At 38.9% G+C, this 21,794-nt stretch overlaps 1 protein-coding gene across 2 annotated transcripts; it reads left to right on the plus strand.

Annotated features, from left to right (window-relative positions):
* The first annotated feature begins 21 nt into the window (after window positions 1-21).
* On the plus strand, window positions 22-21,587 carry LOC133531621 (heat shock 70 kDa protein cognate 5). 2 transcript variants are annotated; one of them, XM_061869935.1, is made up of 14 exons: window positions 22-250; window positions 459-511; window positions 2,894-2,981; window positions 7,047-7,284; window positions 7,993-8,245; window positions 10,702-10,864; window positions 11,822-11,977; window positions 12,760-12,906; window positions 13,540-13,780; window positions 14,931-15,140; window positions 15,857-16,044; window positions 17,070-17,210; window positions 19,665-19,752; window positions 20,462-21,587. In XM_061869935.1, the coding sequence occupies exons 1-13, from the start codon at window positions 149-151 to the stop codon at window positions 19,746-19,748; spliced, it is 2,064 nt and encodes a 687-aa protein (XP_061725919.1). In that variant the 5' UTR covers window positions 22-148; the 3' UTR covers window positions 19,749-19,752; window positions 20,462-21,587. The 2 variants fall into 2 exon arrangements, with proteins under 2 accessions (XP_061725919.1, XP_061725918.1); XM_061869934.1 differs by having other exon boundaries at window positions 19,665-21,587.
* Window positions 21,588-21,794: the final 207 nt, after the last annotated feature.

The raw sequence follows: 21,794 nt of genomic DNA on the forward strand, positions 1-21,794 counted from the left end.
CGCGCCATTTTACGTGTGGCAAGAATACTCGACTCGATGCCAGAAAAAATTAAAAAGGTTCTTTCATGAAGTTGCGTCACCCACATGTTCTGTCTGAAGTGAATTAAAACCAGAAATAAATTGAATAGTTGCTAATAAATTACTAAAAATGTTGTGCGCTACGCGGGTGGTTGGCCGAAAGGCTTTGGAGTGTTCTGGTATTGGTACGGACTTCTACACACAGAGAAATTTCAGCACAATCCTGAAAAGTGTAAGTGACCATTTTTATTTCTAAAACGAAAGAAAGTCGCTTGTCATAACTCTTAATATGTCAATTTAATATTCCCCGAAATATTTGTCGTAAGTTCTGTATTTCTCTTTGTTATTTTCCATAGTAATTTCACCGGTCCGCGGGGGGCACATGGAGTGTGTTTAAACTACGATTCCACTTAACATTCCCTTATTTTCCGATATTTCAGACCGCAGCCCCTACAGTGCCTATTTATCAGCGACATGTACAGTACAGAAACAAGTAAGTCCTTAAACCTTATCTGAGTCGTAATAGTTTCATCATAACCTAACATTTTTCGGGTCGACCTTTGAATACTAGCCATAAACAGAATAAGTCACCTATTGCGCTTGATTTTGTGAATTGCGTCATTTTTTTTTGTGAAATGAACATATGAAAGTACTTGAACCATTGCCAGGTGTTTGAAGTATGATACACTAGATACTTGCTTCAAATCTAGTGATAGATGTATGGTCTCTACCCACTATCACTGATGACAATTGCTTTCTAAATTAGAAAACTGGTACTATACTATGATGAACAGTTTTATATTACTATCATCATGTCTATAACATGTATAAAACACTGCAGAGATAAGTGATCCCCCCTGCAAACAAGTTTCTATGGAGGAAGGGTCAGTTATCACTGCAGCTTACTGTACCTAACTACAATTGATAACTAGTGCATGTATTTAGCATATGCTATCATGCTTGACTATTATTGATTATTCTTGTCAAGGTATGAAATATCAACACTGAAAAGTTCCAAAAATATGTACATTGTGACTATATGATTAGGAATATATTGATATTATATTTAAAAAAATGCAAAATTTTGCTGCTTCTAAAACTATAAAAATACTACTTACTAAAATGTAATTTAGCTCTTGTCCAATTAGAACATACTCATATTAGTATATCAGGTTAAGGCAGCAATTCTAAAATCCTATACAAGTTCTCGGCATAACTCTAGCTGGCAACATATGCATACTGGGTGGTTCCCGACACCCCTAAGACAATGTGCAACTTTTAGTTCGGGAACTCCTGTAGGCCTAACACAGGAAGGATGCGACAGTATCTCGCTTGCAAGATAGATTACCTGTCCCTCTTTAATTACAGTTAAAAAATGGGTAGTCTATATCACAGTCGAGATAGTGTCACACCCTTCCTGTGCTGGGCCTACTGGGTTAAGGGTTAAAACAAAATGAATTCATTCTTGTTTCATCATGTACTTTTGATCTTAAATTCAAATGTCATTTTATTCTTGTATGATTGATTGGTTAGTTAACAACAATAATAACTACCTAACTCTCTTAGTTAAGTCATAAAATTGAGGGCCTACTCCAATTAAGGCATAATTAGAGTGACAGAGATAGTTGCCTGGCATTTGCCAAGTTCGATTTGCAGTTGTAGCACCCTGGACAGGCCACTGCACCAGTGTGCACATGGCCATTGCAGGGGTGCTACATTAAAGACTGGTGTTGAAGGCACAGTCTCGCAGATTGTAGCTACGCTATCAGACAACAAAGCTGCATTCAATGTCCCTGTTAACTTGGCCTTATAGTAGAAACAGCAACACTCTTAACTGTCCAGAGGTGGACCTCATGCCTTTTGTGATAAGGTCCACTGATGGATAGCTAACAGGGAGATGGTACCTTTTGGTTTTTGTACCTAGTAATACAAAAATATAGTACTTCAGTTTCGTGCTTGACCAACCAACATTATCTCACAAGAGCTGTTATGGCTATTAACCTTTTAACCGCCGTAGTCTGATATGTAAGACAAAACTTCGTGCAGCTTCGTACCGGCGGCGACACAAGCATGGTTGATGAAACATTCTAAGGGGTTAAATAGTTAAAATGATGCATAATCAGTATGAATTGAAATTATGTTAATGAAACTGAGTCAAATCAGACCGCATTCAATATAATCTTTTTCATTATGTTACATAAATGGCTCACTCTTGCGAAAAAGCGTAGACTAGCAATATTTAATATATTAATATACACCACCACCACACCTCAACTTGAGAGTCTGGCTTGAGGCTTGTACATGGTTATGATAAAACTAGCTTCTACCTGCACCTTATTCTGCATGGAATGAAGATGATGGGCAAAAACTATCATGGGCCTCAAATTATCTCCATACCAAATTTCATCTAAATCAGTTATATTATGAAGAGTTAACCACCAGAGTTACTTCAGTTGGCTTTTTTAATATTAGTAGGGATTCAGAAAGATTACACAACCATCATATATTTCTTCAAGTGTTTTAAATGTCAACTTCAAAATCAAATGAATAATCAGAAGTAACTGTACATACCACAATTTTAACTGTGATCTTTTTTTGAGATTTTGATAAAAATTTGTAGGTTTTCACTCCTCATCCTGTCGGAATTAACACGAAACCCAAATTTGTGACAAGAAAGATGTATGTAAATTCCCATCGAGTTAACGAAAATTCCATACGTTTTAGTAACAGTGGAAGATTTTTTATTGCGCTTATGTTGTGTAGAATAAAGAACTCTCCACCAAAGAAACTATCCACCAAATTTTATCAAAATCTGCAAAAAACAAATAAACGACAACAAAATAAAAAATTGTACAAACCATAATTTTGTGTCCAGATCCGATGGCGTCCGCGGCGCCGTCATCGGCATCGATTTGGGTACCACCAACTCCTGTGTGGCGGTCATGGAAGGCAAGACCCCCAAGGTAAGCTCACTTTTTATTTTAGGCCGACGCAACTTGCGTATAGTACGGCTTCCTGGCTTTGCGTTGGTACTTCGTCAAGAACACAGCACGCAACGCAAGCGGCGTAAAGTCGACGTCATAGATATGTTACACTTTGAACCTTACTCCTTTGTAATAAGGCAAAAATGTATGTCTGTGACGTCAACTGTGCTATGCAGAGAGCCAGTCATGCTACATTGGCATCAGTGTGGCCTGAACTTTAAGGATATTTAAAATGTGTTATTCCATTGTAAAAAGAAACAAACTGCAGACATATGAAAATCTAAAATTTGTGTTCTAAGATATGAAATAAGTAATTCATTAAACAAAAAACCCTATTTTGAACTTAAAATTTGTATAGTAACAAATGTCAAATACCCAGGAAACATAATATTTAAAATGCGGTACATACATAAGAGATAACAAGAAAACATAGAACCTAAAATCCAATAATAACATTTTTGTTCATTGAATTTACAATTGTAATTTCTGACAAGCAATAAACGCTGGCAGTGGCAAAACTGAAACTTTCATACGATTTGACAGGTGACAACTGTCAAATAATTGAACGAAGGTGGCACCACTGTCGTGCACACTAAAACATGCCAAATTTCGTCAGACACACAGTCGTACTCCATGGCCCATTGTAAACCATGGCAGTATAACTTCCATACGCTCTACCAACCCGAGTTCGATCCCCGGCGGCGCCTTCTTCTATTTATTTCGCACCGACGATCAGCGTCCGAGCCCTGTGCGCGGTACGCCTTTGCAGTGGTGCGAGAGTAATGCGCGGAACCAGCTAGCCGCGGCCCTGTGGTCGCAGGCTTTCCTAGATACCGTGCTACATTTTTTTGTTACTTTTATAAAAAATCAATTTTTTTTTGTTGAAACATTTGAAGAACTAATTTTTGTTACCTAAATAAATATTTAATCAGTTCTTTTTCTTTTGTTGATAATGTCATGCTTATATTTTACAGTTTGTTTATCATTATTATTTATAATATTTTACAGTTTTTTTTTTTCAATTCTTTTGGCGCAAACGAGGGTTGAACTCAAGGTTTTTTTAATTTGCTAATAAACTATTTAGTTTACCACTTTACACACAAGGACCCTAAACCTCTAATCGACGGATTTAAAGCATCCTGCTATAAAACTTTATTGTTTTCCCAAATAATTACTCAAATCGTCGTTTTATCTCTATGTAGACCTATTTTTAGCTACTACCAGAGTCGTCACTCTATTTCACAATCGTACTAATTACGCGGAAAATTTGGACGTAATATAGACTTTTTGTTTGCGCACTATGGCACTAATTGCAACAAAATTTGCGCCGTGATTCATTTGTGAACTAGGGGGACGTATTACGTATGTTCATGAATTTAAAAACAGCACATGTCTATAACACAACAATACTTGCTATTCCGCGAGCGGTTGCTGTACCAATGTGGATTTCCGCAAAGACACAATAAATTACATGCTTTATAATCGTACCTATCAGATAATTTGATTCGCTATCTGTTGCGTAACAGGGAGTGTTAGGATCGGCCGATAAAACACCATGCGTGACTGATGGATTTAGGTTACTATGCTGTGTTATCTGTAAAGTTGTAAAAAAAAACTTTGTAATAGGATGAAGAACACAAATCAAATAGCATATAATGTAATAAATATAGCTATAAATCTTTCATGTACTTATGCAATATTTCCCTACTACTAAGTAAAAAGACTAAGTAATGGAGGAGCGGGGCATCCTGATACAGGTTCAATCACCTAAAAGGAAGCTCCAATCACTTATGTCAAATTGTAAACCTTTACTTTATAAGGAAATAAATATTTTTTCATTTTCATTTTTTCATTTTTAGGGTTCCGTAGCCAAATGGCAAAAAACGGAACCCTTATAGATTCGTCATGTCCGTCTGTCTGTCCGATTCTGTCACAGCCACTTTTTTCCGAAACTATAAGAGCTATATTGTTCAAACTTAGTAAGTGGATGTATTCTATGAACCGCATTAAGATGTTCACACAAAAATAGAAAAAAAAAAACAATAAATTTTGGGGGTTCCCCATACTTAGAACTGAAACTCAAAAAAACTTTTTTCATCAAACCCATACGTGTGGGGTATCTATGGATAGGTCTTCAAAAATGATATTGAGGTTTCTAATATCATTTTTTTCTAAAATGAATAGTTTGCGCGAGAGACACTTCCAAAGTGGTAAAATGTGTGACCCCCCCCCCGTAACTTCTAAAATAACAGAATGAAAAAACTAAAAAAAATATATGATATACATTGTCATGCGAACTTCCACCGAAAATTGGTTTGAACGAGATCTAGTAAGTAGTTTTTTTTTTAATACGTCATAAAATTAAAAAAAAAAATTTTTTTCATCAAACCCATACGTGTGGGGTATCTATGGATAGGTCTTCAAAAATGATATTTAGGTTTCTAATATTTTTTTTTCTCTTAACTGAATAGTTTGCGAGAGAGACACTTCCAAAGTGAAAAAATGTGTGCCCCCCCCTGTAACTTCTAAAATAATAGAATGAAAAATCTAAAAAAAATATATGATATACATTACCATGCAAACTTCCACCGAAAATTGGTTTGAACGAGATCTAGTGAGTAGTTTTTTTTTAATACGTCATAAAATTTAAAAAAAATTTTTTTCATCAAACCCATACGTGTGGGGTATCTATGGATAGGTCTTCAAAAATGATATTTAGGTTCCTAATATAATTTTTTTCTAAACTGAATAGTTTGCGCGAGAGACACTTCCAAAGTGGTAAAATGTGTGTCCAAAGTGGTAAAATGTTGAACAAGATCTAGTAAGTAGATTTTTTTTAATACGTCTTAAATGGTACGGAACCCTTCATGCGCGAGTCCGACTCGCACTTGGCCGCTTTTTTTTTCATGTGACTGATGTGTTGCCGAAAATATTGCGAAATTTCGGAAACTGTTATTTTTGTTATAGGGATTGAAATTTCCCATAATAAATAAAAAATGATATGATGAATCATTACGATGAGGAAATGATAGGTTTCATAATTTCCTATGAAATTTTCCTAAAACTTCAGACGATTACTCCAAGTTCTTGAAACCTTTCGCAACTTAAATACTACTACTACTAGATAATTAAATCCAAGTTATATTATTTTTGTTAAACTATTTTACTAGTGCTAGTGGTACGCCTAAAAACGCTGCAAATTGTATTAAAAGCATGAAAATCGGTGCGATTGATCTTTAGACCATTTGAATCAATTTGTCTCATAAACCCTAAAAAAATGGAACGGAGTTATAACGTCATCTTTTTTTTGTATAAAAAAAATGTTCAATAACCTATTGTGTGTGTTATTAATTGAAAGGGCTTAATTAGGGAATTAAAAACCAAAATTACCAAATTTGGGCTTCTCCAGGTATGATACCTTTTTAAATATTTACATAGTTTTTATTATTATAATTATCTCTTTATTTATTTTTGATCTTAGGCTAGGTCATTTATTATTATTACAGTGTCCAGTGAACAGTTTGTGATATTATGAGCAGTTTGGTTCATGTCATTATTATACTATGTATCTTTATGTGTGCTTATTTGACAACAACTGGGATGTCATTAGCAAACATGGTGCAATGTTGGTGCGTTACTAGTGGCAAATCATTCGCGTGTATTAAAAACAGTAATGGACTCATAATACTTCCCTGAGGGAATCTCAAGTTATTTGGCTTCACAGTAGAGTGGTAGGTAAATGCCTCACCATTTGGATCAATGCTCGTTAACTCTCCTTTTTGAAATCCTATTAATGAGATAGCTTTCAATTAACTGTTTCGTAGTTCCCGGCAGACCATATCTCGCATTTTTTCCGCAGTATAGTCATGAGAGACAAAATCAAAAGCTTATCGCTCTGTCTGTGACGGTTTTTCTGCTTGCCCCACCACATACTTCTCTAGCAAGCTTATAAGTAATAATACTAGTCCTCAATTCTTCATAAGTCTTCTATTTAAAATCAAGTTCCAACATTAAACAACCTATTACAAAACCCCTCCTCCACAGGTGGTCGAAAACAGCGAAGGCTCCCGCACCACCCCCTCCCACGTCGCCTTCACCAAAGAGGGCGAGCGTCTGGTCGGCATGCCCGCCAAGCGCCAGGCCGTCACCAACAGCGGCAACACCTTCTACGCTACCAAACGTCTTATTGGGAGACGCTTTGATGACCCGGAGGTTCAGAAGGATATGAAGAATCTTTCTTACAAGGTTGTGAAGGCGTCTAATGGAGATGCGTGGGTCCAAGGTAAGGTTTAATTTGGTTCCTTGTTATGCTAGTCAAGTGCCAGGTTTGCTATTAACATTGGGAATACCTTCTAGGTTACCAAATATCTTATTGGAAGACGCTTTCATGACCCCAAAATACAAAAGCATATGAAAAATCTTTCTTACAAACTGGTGAAGTCCTCTAATGATGATGCTTGGGTTCAAGTAAGGTCCTTCCAGAATGATTAAGAGGATCTGCAAAATGCAATTCTGAAAGCCTCTTCCATATATATACATAGAAAACTGGTGTTTTTTAGGATTCAGGTTTTTAGGGTTCTGTACCCAAAGGGTAAGAACGGGACCCTGTTACTAAGACTGCACTGTCTTTTTTTTTATACCACGACGGTGGCAAACAAGCATACGGCCCGCTTGATAGTAAGCAGTCACCGCAGCCTATGGACGCCTGCAACTCCAGATGTATGTAACGCGCGTTGCCGACCCTTTTAAAACCTGGCTGTCTGTCACCAGGCTGTATCTCATGAACCGTGATAGCTAGACAGTTGAAATTTTCACAGATGATGTGTTTCTGTTGGTGCTATAAGAACAAATACTCAAAACAATAAAATAAATATTTAAGGGAGGGTACGGAACCCTTCATGCGCGAGTCCGTCTCGCACTTGGCCTGTTTTGAGTTATTTTGTGATATTCGAGAAATTATATGTAAGATTTTAATGAAATATATTCGCAGGAACCGACGGCAAAGTGTACTCCCCGAGCCAGATCGGCGCGTTCGTGCTGGTGAAGATGAAGGAGACCGCGGAGGCGTACCTCAACACGGGCGTGAAGAACGCCGTCATCACCGTGCCCGCCTACTTCAACGACTCGCAGCGACAGGCCACCAAGGACGCCGGCCAGATCTCCGGCCTCAACGTGCTGCGAGTCATCAACGAGCCCACGGCCGCCGCGCTGGCCTACGGCATGGACAAGACGGACGACAAAATGTAAGTATAATAATAATAAATAAATAATAATAAATATTATAGGACATTATTACACAAATTGACTAAGTCCCACAGTAAGCTCAATAAGGCTTGTGTTGAGGGTACTTAGACAACGATATATATAATATATAAATATTTATAAATACTTAAATACATAGAAAACACCCATGACTCAGGAACAAATATCCATGCTCATCACACGAATAAATGCCCTTACCAGGATTTGAACCCGGGACCATCAGCTTCGTAGGCAGGGTCATTACCCACTAGGCCAAACCGGTCGTCGAAGTATGCCCAGTTAGACAAAGATTCAGATAAATAGAGGGTCCTTCCTTACGACCGATCTGGCCTCGTGGGTCGGACCCTGCCTATGAAGCCGATGGTCCCGGGTTCAAATCCTGGTAAGGGCATTTATTCGTTTGATGAGCATGGATATTTGTTCCTGAGTCATGTGTGTTTTCTATGTATTTAAGTATTTATAAATATTTATATATTATATATATTGTTGTCTAAGTACCCTCAACACAAGCCTTATTGAGCTTACTGTGGGACTTAGTCAATTTGTGTGATAATGTTCTATAATATTTATTTATTAATTTCCTTCTTTCTTGCGTTGTCCCGGCATACTGCCACAGCTCATGGGAAGCTGGGGTCCGCTTGACAACTAATCCCAAGATTTGGCGTAGGCACTAGGTTTTACGAAAGCGACTGCCATCTGACCTTCCAGGGTAAACTAGGCCTTGTTGGGATTAGTCCGGTTTCCTCACGATTTTTTCCTTCACCGAAAAGCGACTGGTAAATATCAAATGATATTTCGTACAAAAGTTCCGAAAAATTCATTGGTACGAGCCGGGGTTTGAACCCGCGACCTCCGGATTGCAAGTCGGACGCTCTTACCGCTAGGCCACCACCGCTCCAGATAAATAGAGGGTAATTTAAAAAATCATTGTATGTCAATTAAGATGCATTGGATTAACTTCGAAAGAGGGGTATTTTGAAAATGCCTAATATCTATGAAACCAGAAGCACTTCATAATTAAGCAACACCTATGCTACTGCAACGCTTACCAAGGCATTTACTGTTGCTACAGTAAAAAGTGCTTCTAATTTAGTAGATGTTTGCCATTATTGAAATTAACCCACTCTTTAAAGTGAAGGTGCATTTGGGGTATCAATCTTATCATTTATTACAAAGTTATGAACGGTCTTCTAAGAATATTATAGAGTTGCCTCACAGGATCTACTAGCTGCTCAAAGAAAACAATGTAAAAAATCATTTGCAATCATTCTATATAGTGCCATATATTCTGTTTTCAGAACCCTAAAATTAAAAAAAATAATAATTCAAAAATGTATTCTGCAAGTAGGCCTCAAAGGGCTCTTTTACACGTCAATACAACATTTATAAATACAACAGCCAATACCTGGGTGAATATTACATTATAATAATCTTAAAATAAATAATTAGTACAATACAATACAGATGTATAGTCTCTATGGGTAAAAATACATTAAATCTGGAGATGTAAAAGGTCCCCAAGATTTGGAGGTGTAAAGTGTTTCCAAGTGTTAAAATAAAACTTATACTAAATAAATAAATCGCGTCTGGACTGTTAAGCTAGCAGTTTCATAAACATATGATTACCTACTGCCTATGACATTCAACACTATGCCTAGTGCTATGACTAGTTTTTCCAAAAGTTTAACTAGTTTGTTTGAAAATAAGTTACTTGGCGGATAATTGCCAATCCACGCAATTAACTTTAATTATATGCAAAAAAAAAAAACAAGTAACGGGTCGGCAACGATTGACAAACACTTTATATTTTACGGTATAGCAATGCAATAGCCGTAGCACCCGTACATAAGGAGATCCAAACGCGCAAATGGCATTGGATAGGGCATATCCTCAGGAAGCCTGACACCCACCTATCCAAGGTGGCCCTGACCTGGAAGATGCCCGGAAAACGGAAACATGGTCGCCCTAAATTTACTTGGCGCCGTTCCGTGGAGCAAGAGTTGGGTGTATTGGGGATGGGGTGGGAGGAGGTTACCCAAGCTGCCCAGGACCGGAGTCAGTGGAAGAAAATGGTTCGAGCCCTACACCCCAGCAGGGGGTAACAGGATGAAATGAAGAAGAAGATAGCAATGCAATATTATGAATAGAATAGAATAAATCTTTATTTTTTATAATTAAAGTTACAGAGTTATGGCCTGCCAAGCGCAAGCAGTATTATTTTACATATATGTCTTAGGTATCAAAAAGATCTAATGTAAAGTAAATGGGGCTCAGTTCAGGCATGAACTGGCTCACGCTAAAGCTATGTATACATTTAAATGACAGGGATACGAGGTGGGGCCCATTCGCTTGGAGAGTGTTTTTCCTCGCAATATTATGGTAGTAATCAAAAATAATTTGCATGCAATGAATATTCATTAAGATATTTCTGTTCCAGTATCGCCGTATACGACTTGGGCGGCGGCACCTTCGATATCTCCGTGCTGGAGATCCAGAAGGGGGTGTTCGAGGTGAAGTCCACCAACGGAGACACGCTCCTCGGTGGCGAGGACTTTGACAACGTCATTGTCAACTTCCTAGTCGACGAGTTCAAACGTGACGTAAGTATTGTCTAACTCTTTTAAGTGTAGTAATATGGTCAGCTCAACTGTTGAATATTATAACAACCCTATTATTACAATTAGTTAAGAGCAAAGCAAACCTGATAAAATAAAAATATAGGACATTATTACACAAATTAACTAGTCCTACCTACAGCAAGCTCAAAAAAAGTTCAAATAATATTCACCAATATTATATTTATATATCATTAATATTGTATGTGTATGTATATGTATGTATGTGTGTCTTATATTTATAGTGTGTATGTATGTTTATGTGATATATATGTAGTTTATAAGTATATTAGTTTGCTTTTCTTCTTAATTCATTGACTTTTTTTTTCTCTGCACCAATTGTAAGTGTCTCTGTTTGGCCCTATGGTTGAGTGGTAGAGAATGCCATTTGGCATTAATTCCGCCATTTGTACATGATTGTATATATTTTGTGCAATAAAGTTTATATAAATAAATAAATAAGGCTTGTGGTGTGGGTACTTAGATAATGATATAATTATAATACATAAATATTTATAAATACTTAGATACATATAAAACACCAAATAATATCCGTGCTCATCACACGAATATATGCCCTTACCAGGATTTGAACCCGGGACCATCGGCTTCATAGCTGATTGACTGATATCATTAATAAAAAATCTAGCCTATGGTTACAAATAAAAATAAATAGCTACGGTTACTAAAGGTGATATATGTAAGGCAAAGGTTGCGCCACTTAAAAAACAATTTGCAATGCCTAGAGTTGAACTTAGCGGAGCTCATCTCTTGTCAAAATTTCTAGGAAGAATGATACCAAAAAAATACTCTATTCACCTGCTCCTTCCTAAAATTTCCTCCGACTTGCCAAATGCCCCTGACGCGAAAAGATCTGTTTGAAACATATAGCATTTACTTCGATTTTTGGTTTGCCTTTTCATCGTCAATGTATGTTTACAGCAAGGGATCAACCTCCGCAAGGACGCCATGGCCATGCAGCGGCTAAAGGAAGCGGCCGAGAAAGCCAAGATCGAGCTGTCGGGATCGCTGCAGACCGACATCAACCTGCCGTACCTCACCATGGACGCGTCTGGCCCCAAGCACATGAACCTCAAGGTAAGGGTTTTGTAGTAATTCGCTTGACACGTTGCCACGTATCTAGGTGGAGCTGAAATACTGAAGGGTTACTTGCCTTACACCTAACTAATACGAGTAGAACGTAATTTAAAAGGATAACATGCGTAATCATAATCGATTGATCATGATTCCGCATTTTATGTGTGTTATGGAGTGGTCAAAAACCTAGAAATTCGTGTTATGTATTAATGGATGAACCCTCAAGTGTTCTATAGATTTCTAATACCAAATGAAGACCTAATACAGATGTCTATACTCTAGACATTCAAACCCTATTGGTGTCTACCAATAACTTTCGGACCGTTAACAAAATATGATTTAATATTTACCAGTCTCTTTATGGTGGCGAGGAAACTGGACTTTTTCCAATAAAACGTATACACAGTGATTGCTGTACTTACCCCTTTGTATTGAAAGGTTTATAAGCGAGCGCAAATTTTTGCGATGTAAATCCAAATTTTAAGACGTGGCAGAAACCAGTATAAATAATAAGATTATTGATGATCGTCATAAGTTTGGTAGTCGACCATGCACTGTGTTTTAGGCTCTCAAACTGTCACCATACGTTTGATTGTTATGTAACAGTGCTATAACAATACGGGACGAAACCATCCACTCAAATATTTACATTTGAGTAGATCAAAAGATAATCGTAACAAAACAATTTATTTTAGCTTCGCGGCTAAAATATTTTGCATGATTTTACGCCACTTAGAATAAGTTTTCAAAATTTTAAGTACAAACATGACTTGTTTTTTTAGATGACCCGCTCAAAGTTGGAATCTCTAGTCGGAGACTTGATCAAGCGAACGATCGCGCCGTGCCAGAAGGCGCTGCAAGATGCTGAGGTCCAGCGATCTGATATTGGAGAGGTGCTTCTCGTCGGAGGCATGACCAGAATGCCAAAGGTAAGGCAACCCGTGCAGGCTTATGAAATTAACCCAGATAAAAGTTGAATTAATTGGTATTCATTTGGCAATACTTAGGCACATTACTTATGTCATTTTCGGTAATTTTTTCCATTATAATATGCTAATAATTATTAATTAAAAAGTGCAGTCTTGGTCATTTTTACCTCACTTAGCATAGGATCTGTTAACTTTTTTTTATTTTTCATAGCCGTAATATTGATTGAGTGGTATTGATATGCACCAAATGCATAAAGCCGATGGCAGCCACACTTAGCTGTCTAGGCTGTCACTCAGACTGGGGCTAGAGCAACTTGGGATATATTCACCGGTCGTGCCCGTGGTCTTCCGGATTATTCTCCCCAATACAATTAAACTTTTGAATACCCAAATAATATATGTAGTCTAGATGGTAGTAGTAGTGGTCGATCATATGGACTCGTGCCGTGGCACTACGTACTACCTACCGTTCAGATTACTTTTAAGACATGTCTATTCGAAATAATTAATGACAAAATAGGAATGCAAACTAGACAAGTTTCAGATTACCTAGCATACCGTCCATAAGTCTATTCGCGGCTAGGTTTAACTTTAAAAGCAAATGCTCACATAGCAGTATTTTTGACTTGTCAGGTCCAATCAACAGTCCAAGAGATCTTCGGGCGCGCGCCGTCGCGCGCCGTGAACCCCGACGAGGCGGTGGCCGTGGGCGCCGCCGTGCAGGGCGGCGTGCTGGCCGGCGACGTCACCGACATCCTGCTGCTCGACGTCACCCCGCTGTCGCTCGGCATCGAGACGCTCGGCGGCGTCTTCACCAAGCTCATCACTAGGAATACCACTATCCCCACTAAGAAGAGTCAAGTCTTCTCCACTGGTGAGTGCCCATAATAGAAACTCATCTGGGGTGATGCCACTAACATCCTTCTACTGGATGTTACGCGCTATTGTTTGGTATTGAAACGCTGGGAGGAGTGTTCATGAAGCATATAACTAGGAATACCACCATTCCTACTAAGAAGAGTTAAATGTTCTCTACCGATGAGTTTCTAGATATCCATCTAGGGTGGTGTCCAACCCGATGATGCCACCAACATCCTTCAACTGGATTTTACACTACTATTGTTTGGTATTGAAATGCTGGGAGGAGTGTTCACGAAGCTTATCACTAGGAATACCACTATCTCCACTAATAGTACTGGGTGCTTAGCCAACGTGCCAAACGTGAACGTTCTGTAGCGTAGTCATCTCTCTATCATTCTTCCATATTAGTGCGACAGTGACATTGGCAAGTTGGCTACGTACCCTGGTGAGTTTCGAGATACCCCTCTAGGGTTGTGTTCTAGCTGATGATGCCATAGACATCGTTTTACTGGATGTTACTAACCTGTGGCTTTATACTGAGACACTGGCAAGAATATTTATGAAGCTTATTACTAAAATCCGTACTATGAAGAGTCTTGAAACATAGAGTAACGACTCAGTTTTTGCTGAAGATGTTATTGGCATTCTTATGTTGGATGTTACACATAATGTAGCCGTCTATATCATCCTGCGTCCGTACAACGTCCACGCTACGTGCAAATAGCTAACTAGTGGCCTGGCCTTTCCTCGAAAAGCCTTCTAGAAATCGATTTTCACTCATGTCTGGGATATATTTGGTATCAGTGCATTCAGTGCATGAGGTTCTGAACACAAATATATGAAATGGGCGAAAGTGGTGGGGTTAGTTAGTTGCTGTGACGTCATAGGGACTTTTTATTTTATTTGAAACATACCATGAGCGGTACAAAATGAAAGGGCTTTGTGAGTACAACTATATAACATACTGTAACATTTTCACCGCGTGCTAGGTTTAATCGCACGGTTTGACGTCTGCTGAGGATGTCTAAATCCTCATTTTAAGTTTTAATAGTATAGGTAGGGAGTTCCTTGCGCCGGTATCTTCTTGGGGCTGGGGTGTAATACGCCTAAATTTTCGTATTCATTATTGTTTTAAATCCTAACACAATGTTAACATGTTCCAGCGGCCGACGGCCAAACCCAAGTGGAAATCAAAGTCCACCAGGGCGAGCGCGAGATGGCGGCGGACAACAAGCTGCTCGGGCAGTTCTCGCTGGTGGGCATCCCGCCCGCGCCGCGCGGCGTGCCGCAGGTGGAGGTCACGTTCGACATCGACGCCAACGGCATCGTGCACGTGTCCGCGCGGGACAAGGGCACCGGCAAGGAGCAGCAGAGTGAGTGCACTACCGCCTGTACTTAACTGGTACACACTGACAACCTCAGCCTAACTGGAGGTCTACGTCAAAACACCGGTCATAGTCAGCGTCAGCAACTGCTATACTTCACATAGCGCACTGCTGTCTATCGACATTTGACCCAAAGACTCTACAACAACTAGAACTCCATTGCGGCCTTCGTTATGTAACATATGATTGCAGATGTCTGTACCAAAGAAATAAATTAACAATTGCACCAAGCAATACCAATGGCTGCCCTATCTGGCTGTCTAGGTTGTCCAAGACTGGTGCTAGAGCAACTTGGGATATATTCACCGGTTGAGCTTGTGTTCTTCTGGATTATTCTCCCCGATACAAGCACTCAAAAACTGTCATTTTATATCACGACTAGGAGACCGCGGGCCAGGAGCATATATCGTCAGTCATCGTCTGATACTTTGTCAGACGATTTAAATGCAATAAAAAAAAAACAAGCCGATTGTATCGCGGTGGAAAGACCGTCAGCTGGTCACGCTGGCCATGGTTGCTATGCCTGGGCCTCAAAATATCTCCATATGTCATATGAATTGGTTCCATGGTGTCTTCACGAGGTAACAGACAAACAGATTCCGATGCATATGCGATAATAGCATGATTGCGATGATTTACGAGTTTGCTCGCCACTTAGTTTGCGGCAAGTACAGAATATATTTTAACGAATGTTTTCCCAACAGTTGTAATCCAGTCATCCGGCGGTCTATCGAAAGACGAGATCGAGAACATGGTGAAGGCGGCCGAGCAGTTCGCCGCGGCCGACAAGGGCCGGCGCGAGCGCGTCGAGGCCGCCAACCAGGCCGAGGGCGTGCTACACGACACCGAGACCAAGATGGACGAGTACAAGAGCCAGCTACCGCAGGACGAGGTTAGTACATAAACTAACAGCAATTAGGCGGGTCCCTACAGAACAAGCCGCCTCGTGAAGAAATTACCGCGCGAGGCAGCTCGGTCGGTGGAGATGTGCCTCGCCCGAGGCAGAGGAACGTTTACACAGATCGAGCTACTACGCGCGGAAATTTCCTAGAGAGGCGACTCGTTCCGTGTGGACCCGCTATTAACCTCTATTCCTTACTGTCCTGATAATATGAAATTTTAATTGTTTGTTCAATCTTAAAACGAACCAATTTCAATTCTATTTTCTACTACCATGGATTCAAATTTGACTGTCCATTTTTCTTTTATGGTGGGCCGCTAGAGCTTAACTGAACATTGGTGGATCTTATGTCTTTGCAATATGTTTAAAAATTGAACAGCGGCTGATCGTGTGGATTCTGGCCTCACTATGTTTACCCAAGAGCCTTAGACCACACGCTCGACCCTGACAACGGCCGCCATACATTAGTTAGAGCTTATATGTTTTATTCCGTAAAATAAAAAATAGATGTAAAACATAAACGCTGAATGCACACATCTAAGCCGTCTGTGCGAATACGTGCTCGCGGTAAAGCTGTGTGCTAGAACATGTGGAGTTGGTAAACTCACTGTCCGTGTGTATTGTGGGGAAACCAACACCTACAAATGTTTTCAAACAATCTTAATTTTGTCTAATTCATATTGCAAGTGTTTCAATTCCCATGTTTAGTTCAATGTCCGAGGCTTTGTATCCTTGACCTACTTTTGTGTCTGTTCTTAATATGCCGGTTGAACGAACCGCCTTGCGAGGAAATTGCCGCACGACGCAGATTTGTAAAAACATGCCTCGTCCAAGATACCGTGGCCGCACGTTTGCCTCGAGCTGCACACGTGTTCACAGATCGAACCTATTGTAATCGAATTCCCGTCGAGTCAGCTAGTTCTCTGTAGACTCGCCTAAGTAATAGTGAAAATATTTAACCTAACGTAACACATATCAACATGTTCACAATTGTAATAATTTGTGTATAATTTCAGTGTGACAAGCTCCGTGAAGAGATCGCCAAGCTGCGTGAGCTGCTAGCCAACAAAGACAACGCCGACCCTGAAGCCATCCGCACCGCCACCGGCACCCTGCAGCAGGCTAGCCTCAAGCTCTTCGAGCAGGCCTACAAGAAGGTATGTGTCTATATCACACGCAACCGATGCAACCAACGGGTGGCTTAGACCCGGCGCTCGGCGCGGATAATTCAAATTCACCAATGATAACTCATTGCCTAGTCTCGGCCGAGAATGCCGAGACCGAGACCGATATCTCGGTCGGATCTTAAAGTTCACCTTATTGTAGCAAATAAGTACGGTAAGTTCTTCATTATGGTCAAACTCAAATTAAAAAAAAAATCAAACCATTATTGTCGTGTTTTAGCGGACGGGAAGTTATTACTGGATTGTTTTTTACTTTTTAAAACATGTATCCACTAAGAAAAACGCAAAAAGACAATTAATATAGCCGCGGGCTGCGTCTACATGACCCGGTCAGCATCATTTCAAGCTATAGCATAGAGTTGTGTAAGATCGTGCGAATACTGCTTAATAAAATCAAAGACTATCACATATAATTTTTTAAGGATATTGCACAATATTGAATGGTACTGAATGGCAGTATAGTTGTGGCTTTAACTTAAAAAATAATAATTATCTATAGAGGGAAATTGTATTTGACGGTTTTGATGTGAAGGTTCGATTTGAGTGTTGGTGTTGGTTGATGCTTAAATTATGATTATTTTACCTTATTTCCTCGCATGTTTGGAGAAAAGCACTATATCGTCAAGTGACAAGCAAAACTCACTAATTACTCAACCTCATTTTAGTAGTAATATGGTTCATTTTGGCTGGACTTGTGGTGGTAATTAGTGAGCTTTGCTTGTCACCTGACGATATATGCCTCGGCAGGAACAGCAATTCGTGGATTCGTCTTCTTTGACAAAATCGAAACTCATCCACGAATTTTCCCGGCCTCTGCAATAATGTACTATTGTGCACACATTTGAGCCGTCGCACCGCCTCGAGGGTGCGGCGGTCAAGCAGTTGTGCTATACTGACGGAGGCAATTTATCAGCCAGTCGTACTGTCATAGTTTACTGGACGATTCGTGCTTCCTACACTGCTAATACAGCACAGTCTACGTATCTAATATAGACACTGACAAACTGCCCAAAATATGTACCATCCCGCTCCGCGATTGTTGAGCCATTTTGGGTCCTAGCTGAATTGCTTGTACAATACGTACGCTATGGAATTTCCAATTCAGCTAGAACCCTGAATTGCATAATAATCACGGAACGGATGTACAGTCAAAAGATTTAATTTGTAACCCATTTCGTACCTTGTCACAGGGACGGACAGTGACAAACAATGAAAGTCGCCAGAGACCTCATACTACTGTCACTGTGACAAGGTATGAAATGGGTCACGAATTAAATCTTTTAACTGTACAAACTAAATTAACCTCTAACCCTAACCATAAGAGGTATATCCTCGTAAGGCCCAAGGTCCTACCTATAGGACTTATTCAGTTCGATGAAATTTAAATCATATTCAATTAGGACAGAGTTGCATTTGTTTTGTTTCGTGCAATTTTCAAACAAAATAAAATCTACTGTATTCCGTGCACTATAGGTTCAAATTCCAGTGGCAAATTTTGGATTTTTCATTTCTATGGCTGGGCCTTAAGAGGCTATAAAAAAGGTCTCGCATTCCATTCTATTTCGTGAATAATTATTTTGACAAATCAGAATTACTTTGTCTTGGCAAGTTTTTTACACTAGAGAATAGTGTATTGTCAATAAGGTTGTGTATACATATTTTTGGCGCTTTGTCCGTGTCGATATTTAATACCTCGACTGCCACCACATCTTGAATTCTGTCGGATGTGTTGGTTAGCCCTTTTCCAGGCCGCACCAATCTGCAAGGTTTTCCCAGAAAATCCAAATATATTCAGATTAATCCAGCTTTGATGATTCATTTGAAGACAAGCCACATTTCCCGAAAGTGCAATCTGATTTGTACCTTAAATCGGAATACTAAAGTTGAAATTCTATTGGCGCGTATGTGGTCGTTATATCGTACTACCTATGCCTGGAAAAGGGTTAAGTCAGTTCTTTGATATTCCATCTATATTCTTTTTTTTTTATATGGGTTTTGACATTTTACGTTTCTAAAACGAAATTCTCCTTAATATCCGATGATATTTTCGAAATTTTTTCAACTTTTTTAAAACTTTCTACAGTTTGTACATCTATAGTTGTAGATGTTGGTTCAAGTTTTCAATTATGTTGATAGGAATAAGAAACCATTTATTGCCACACAAAATACAATGTTTAACTTAAAAAAAAAATAGGCATACGCGGCAAAAGGAACGGACTCATCATACGCTGCGTCAGCCATTTTATTACAAATTGACTGCGCAGCGTTGATTTTCAGTCCGTCCCCTTCACTGAACCACATTGATATGACATGCGGGTTAATGGATTTTTTTTTATTACCAGAGATAGCTTTTGTGTATATGTATGCTTGCTTGTGTTGTGTGTGTTGTGATATATGTATGATACGAAATCTAAAATAAACTTTCAGATGGCGGCAGAACGCGAGGGCCAGCAGCCCGCGGGAGAGAGCCAGCAGCAGCAGGAAGAGAAACAAGAGGAGAAGAAAAACTAGATATGTCAGTTGACCCTCTGCCACCGTACACTTATGAATATCATATCGCGTGTGTTTTTTTCGGCGACGTCCGCAGAGAGCAAGCCACTGTCTGTGGGTACATAGCCTATAAACATAAGTTTATAGTGACACTTTTACAATTTGTTCTGTCAAGATCGATACAGAGTTAACTTAGACAAACTCTAGTTAAATCTTAAATAAATTTTCATAAAAGTTGGCAAGCTCTTAGTTTGATGGCAGAAGTGTTTTAAATATTACATATAAGCTCATAGTAGTTTGTGGCATTTTCAGACAAAAGTTCCCACTTTGTTAGTTGTGGATAAGGTACTGGCGTAAATATATATTCCGAAATTAACGTTATTTACAATTCATAAACTGGAACCTTTTTCTGGCTCCATCAAATTTTATTCATTACCTATAAGGAATTATAGTAACTGAATTTTTTGTTCACCCGTCATTAGAAACAAATTTTGTTAGGTTTATAATGTTATGATTTCACTCGAAATGTAGTTCCAAATATTTAATACTCTCTTTAGAAAAACTGAATTTGTAACTATACTGTTTCTGTTATTTATTTAAATATATAATATATGTCATCTACTTAGTACTCAACTATGCATAGTAAAATCCTTGCTTGATTTTAGACTAGGTAGGTAGATCACATAAAACGTTTTTTTTTTTTCAAGTTTTTATAATCAATATTTTGCTTGCAGACGTGTGTCACCAGTATAAGTCGAATGCGGCCCTCGGGCGCTTTCGTTGAAGAGTTATGGAGCATATTGGAATTCCGCCTCCTACTGTATTCTATATAATAAAATATATCCAAATAGTATCTAGTTTTTCTTTGGAGAGTATTTTAGATTCGAAAATGCATAATTTCCAAGCCATAAACAGATTAATTAAATAAGCAGATACGCCACTCTTGACGAAAATTTCCATTGCACACATTTAATTATTGTCCTTAATTTTACCTTGGAAAATTTCATGGATTTCTGTTACTAGTACTTTGGAAAAAATCTACAACAGTGGCATATCTATAGTAATCTGTTACGGCTTGATCCTATGCATTTTTTGTTCACTAGTGAGAAATTGTTATTTAGTGCGAGGACTGGTATTGCCTAGTGTTACGAATGTAATATATTTTTTAATTGGTGTGTATGGATGATTTCTGTTGAACGGTTTTTCTACATATGTCTCGTTGGGAAGGGGTTTCGGTTCCGCATTTCTGATGAGTGATGTGATATGCTTATATATGATCGGATGACGCAGTGACAATGCACATATATCGTACAGGAACGCCTTACTGACGTAGCGCATGGCATGAAAACTTAGCGTGGTAGTAGACATTAAAAATTAGATCCGGTGAAATTGACTTTTTTTTTTCAGAGTAATACAGAAGGTGTTGCCATTAGCATTTGATATTTGGCGGTTCTAAAAATTTGGAATGAAAACTAGTTATTTGTATGTATAAGATGAATCAATGAATATTAAAATGTATATCACCTCATTCATTTGATTTGCAGAGCGTAACTTGATGGCATTTATTTGTTTTTTTTTTTTATTATTATTACGGAAGCCGAGAGATGTGTCGAAAAACTGTATTTTTGTTTTTTTTTTTTTTACATTCACAAATAAAGGCATGTGATTCTTTACATATATTTCAACCAATTAGTTTCATAGCTTTAAAAAGAAATATATGTTCTGAAAATGCATGCTCGGCGTTCAGAATGTGTACCACAATTATTTTAAATTGTTTGTATGGACAAAGAGAGCGGTGTTGCCGCTAAATAGTGTGTATGTGCGTTGAATTAGAATAGTAAAATATATTATTTCGTGAAATTTGTTTTTATTTTATTGAAGTACCAATCCTTCAATTCCCACAACAATCGACAGCCACCCCACACTGGCGTCTCCCGACAGACGTCGACATCTAGTCAACTCTATAGCAGCTGCTCGATGCGACGTTGGCGCTACTGCGCAGCGACGTCATTTTCCATAGCGCTGACTAGACGCCGACGCTCAAGACGCTAGTGGTGGGTGGCACTC

Source organism: Cydia pomonella, chromosome 25 (assembly GCF_033807575.1).
Source record: "Cydia pomonella isolate Wapato2018A chromosome 25, ilCydPomo1, whole genome shotgun sequence".
NCBI lineage: Eukaryota > Metazoa > Arthropoda > Insecta > Lepidoptera > Tortricidae > Cydia > Cydia pomonella.

Bases quoted from the DNA above. Each gene is read 5' to 3' on its own strand.
- LOC133531621 (XM_061869934.1), top strand. From the start codon at position 149: ATGTTGTGCGCTACGCGGGTGGTTGGCCGAAAGGCTTTGGAGTGTTCT. The intron at 2,982-7,046 runs GTAAGCTCACTT...CCTCCTCCACAG, and splicing joins TGGAAGGCAAGACCCCCAAG to GTGGTCGAAAACAGCGAAGG. The intron at 17,211-19,664 runs GTATGTGTCTAT...ATAAACTTTCAG, and splicing joins TCGAGCAGGCCTACAAGAAG to ATGGCGGCAGAACGCGAGGG.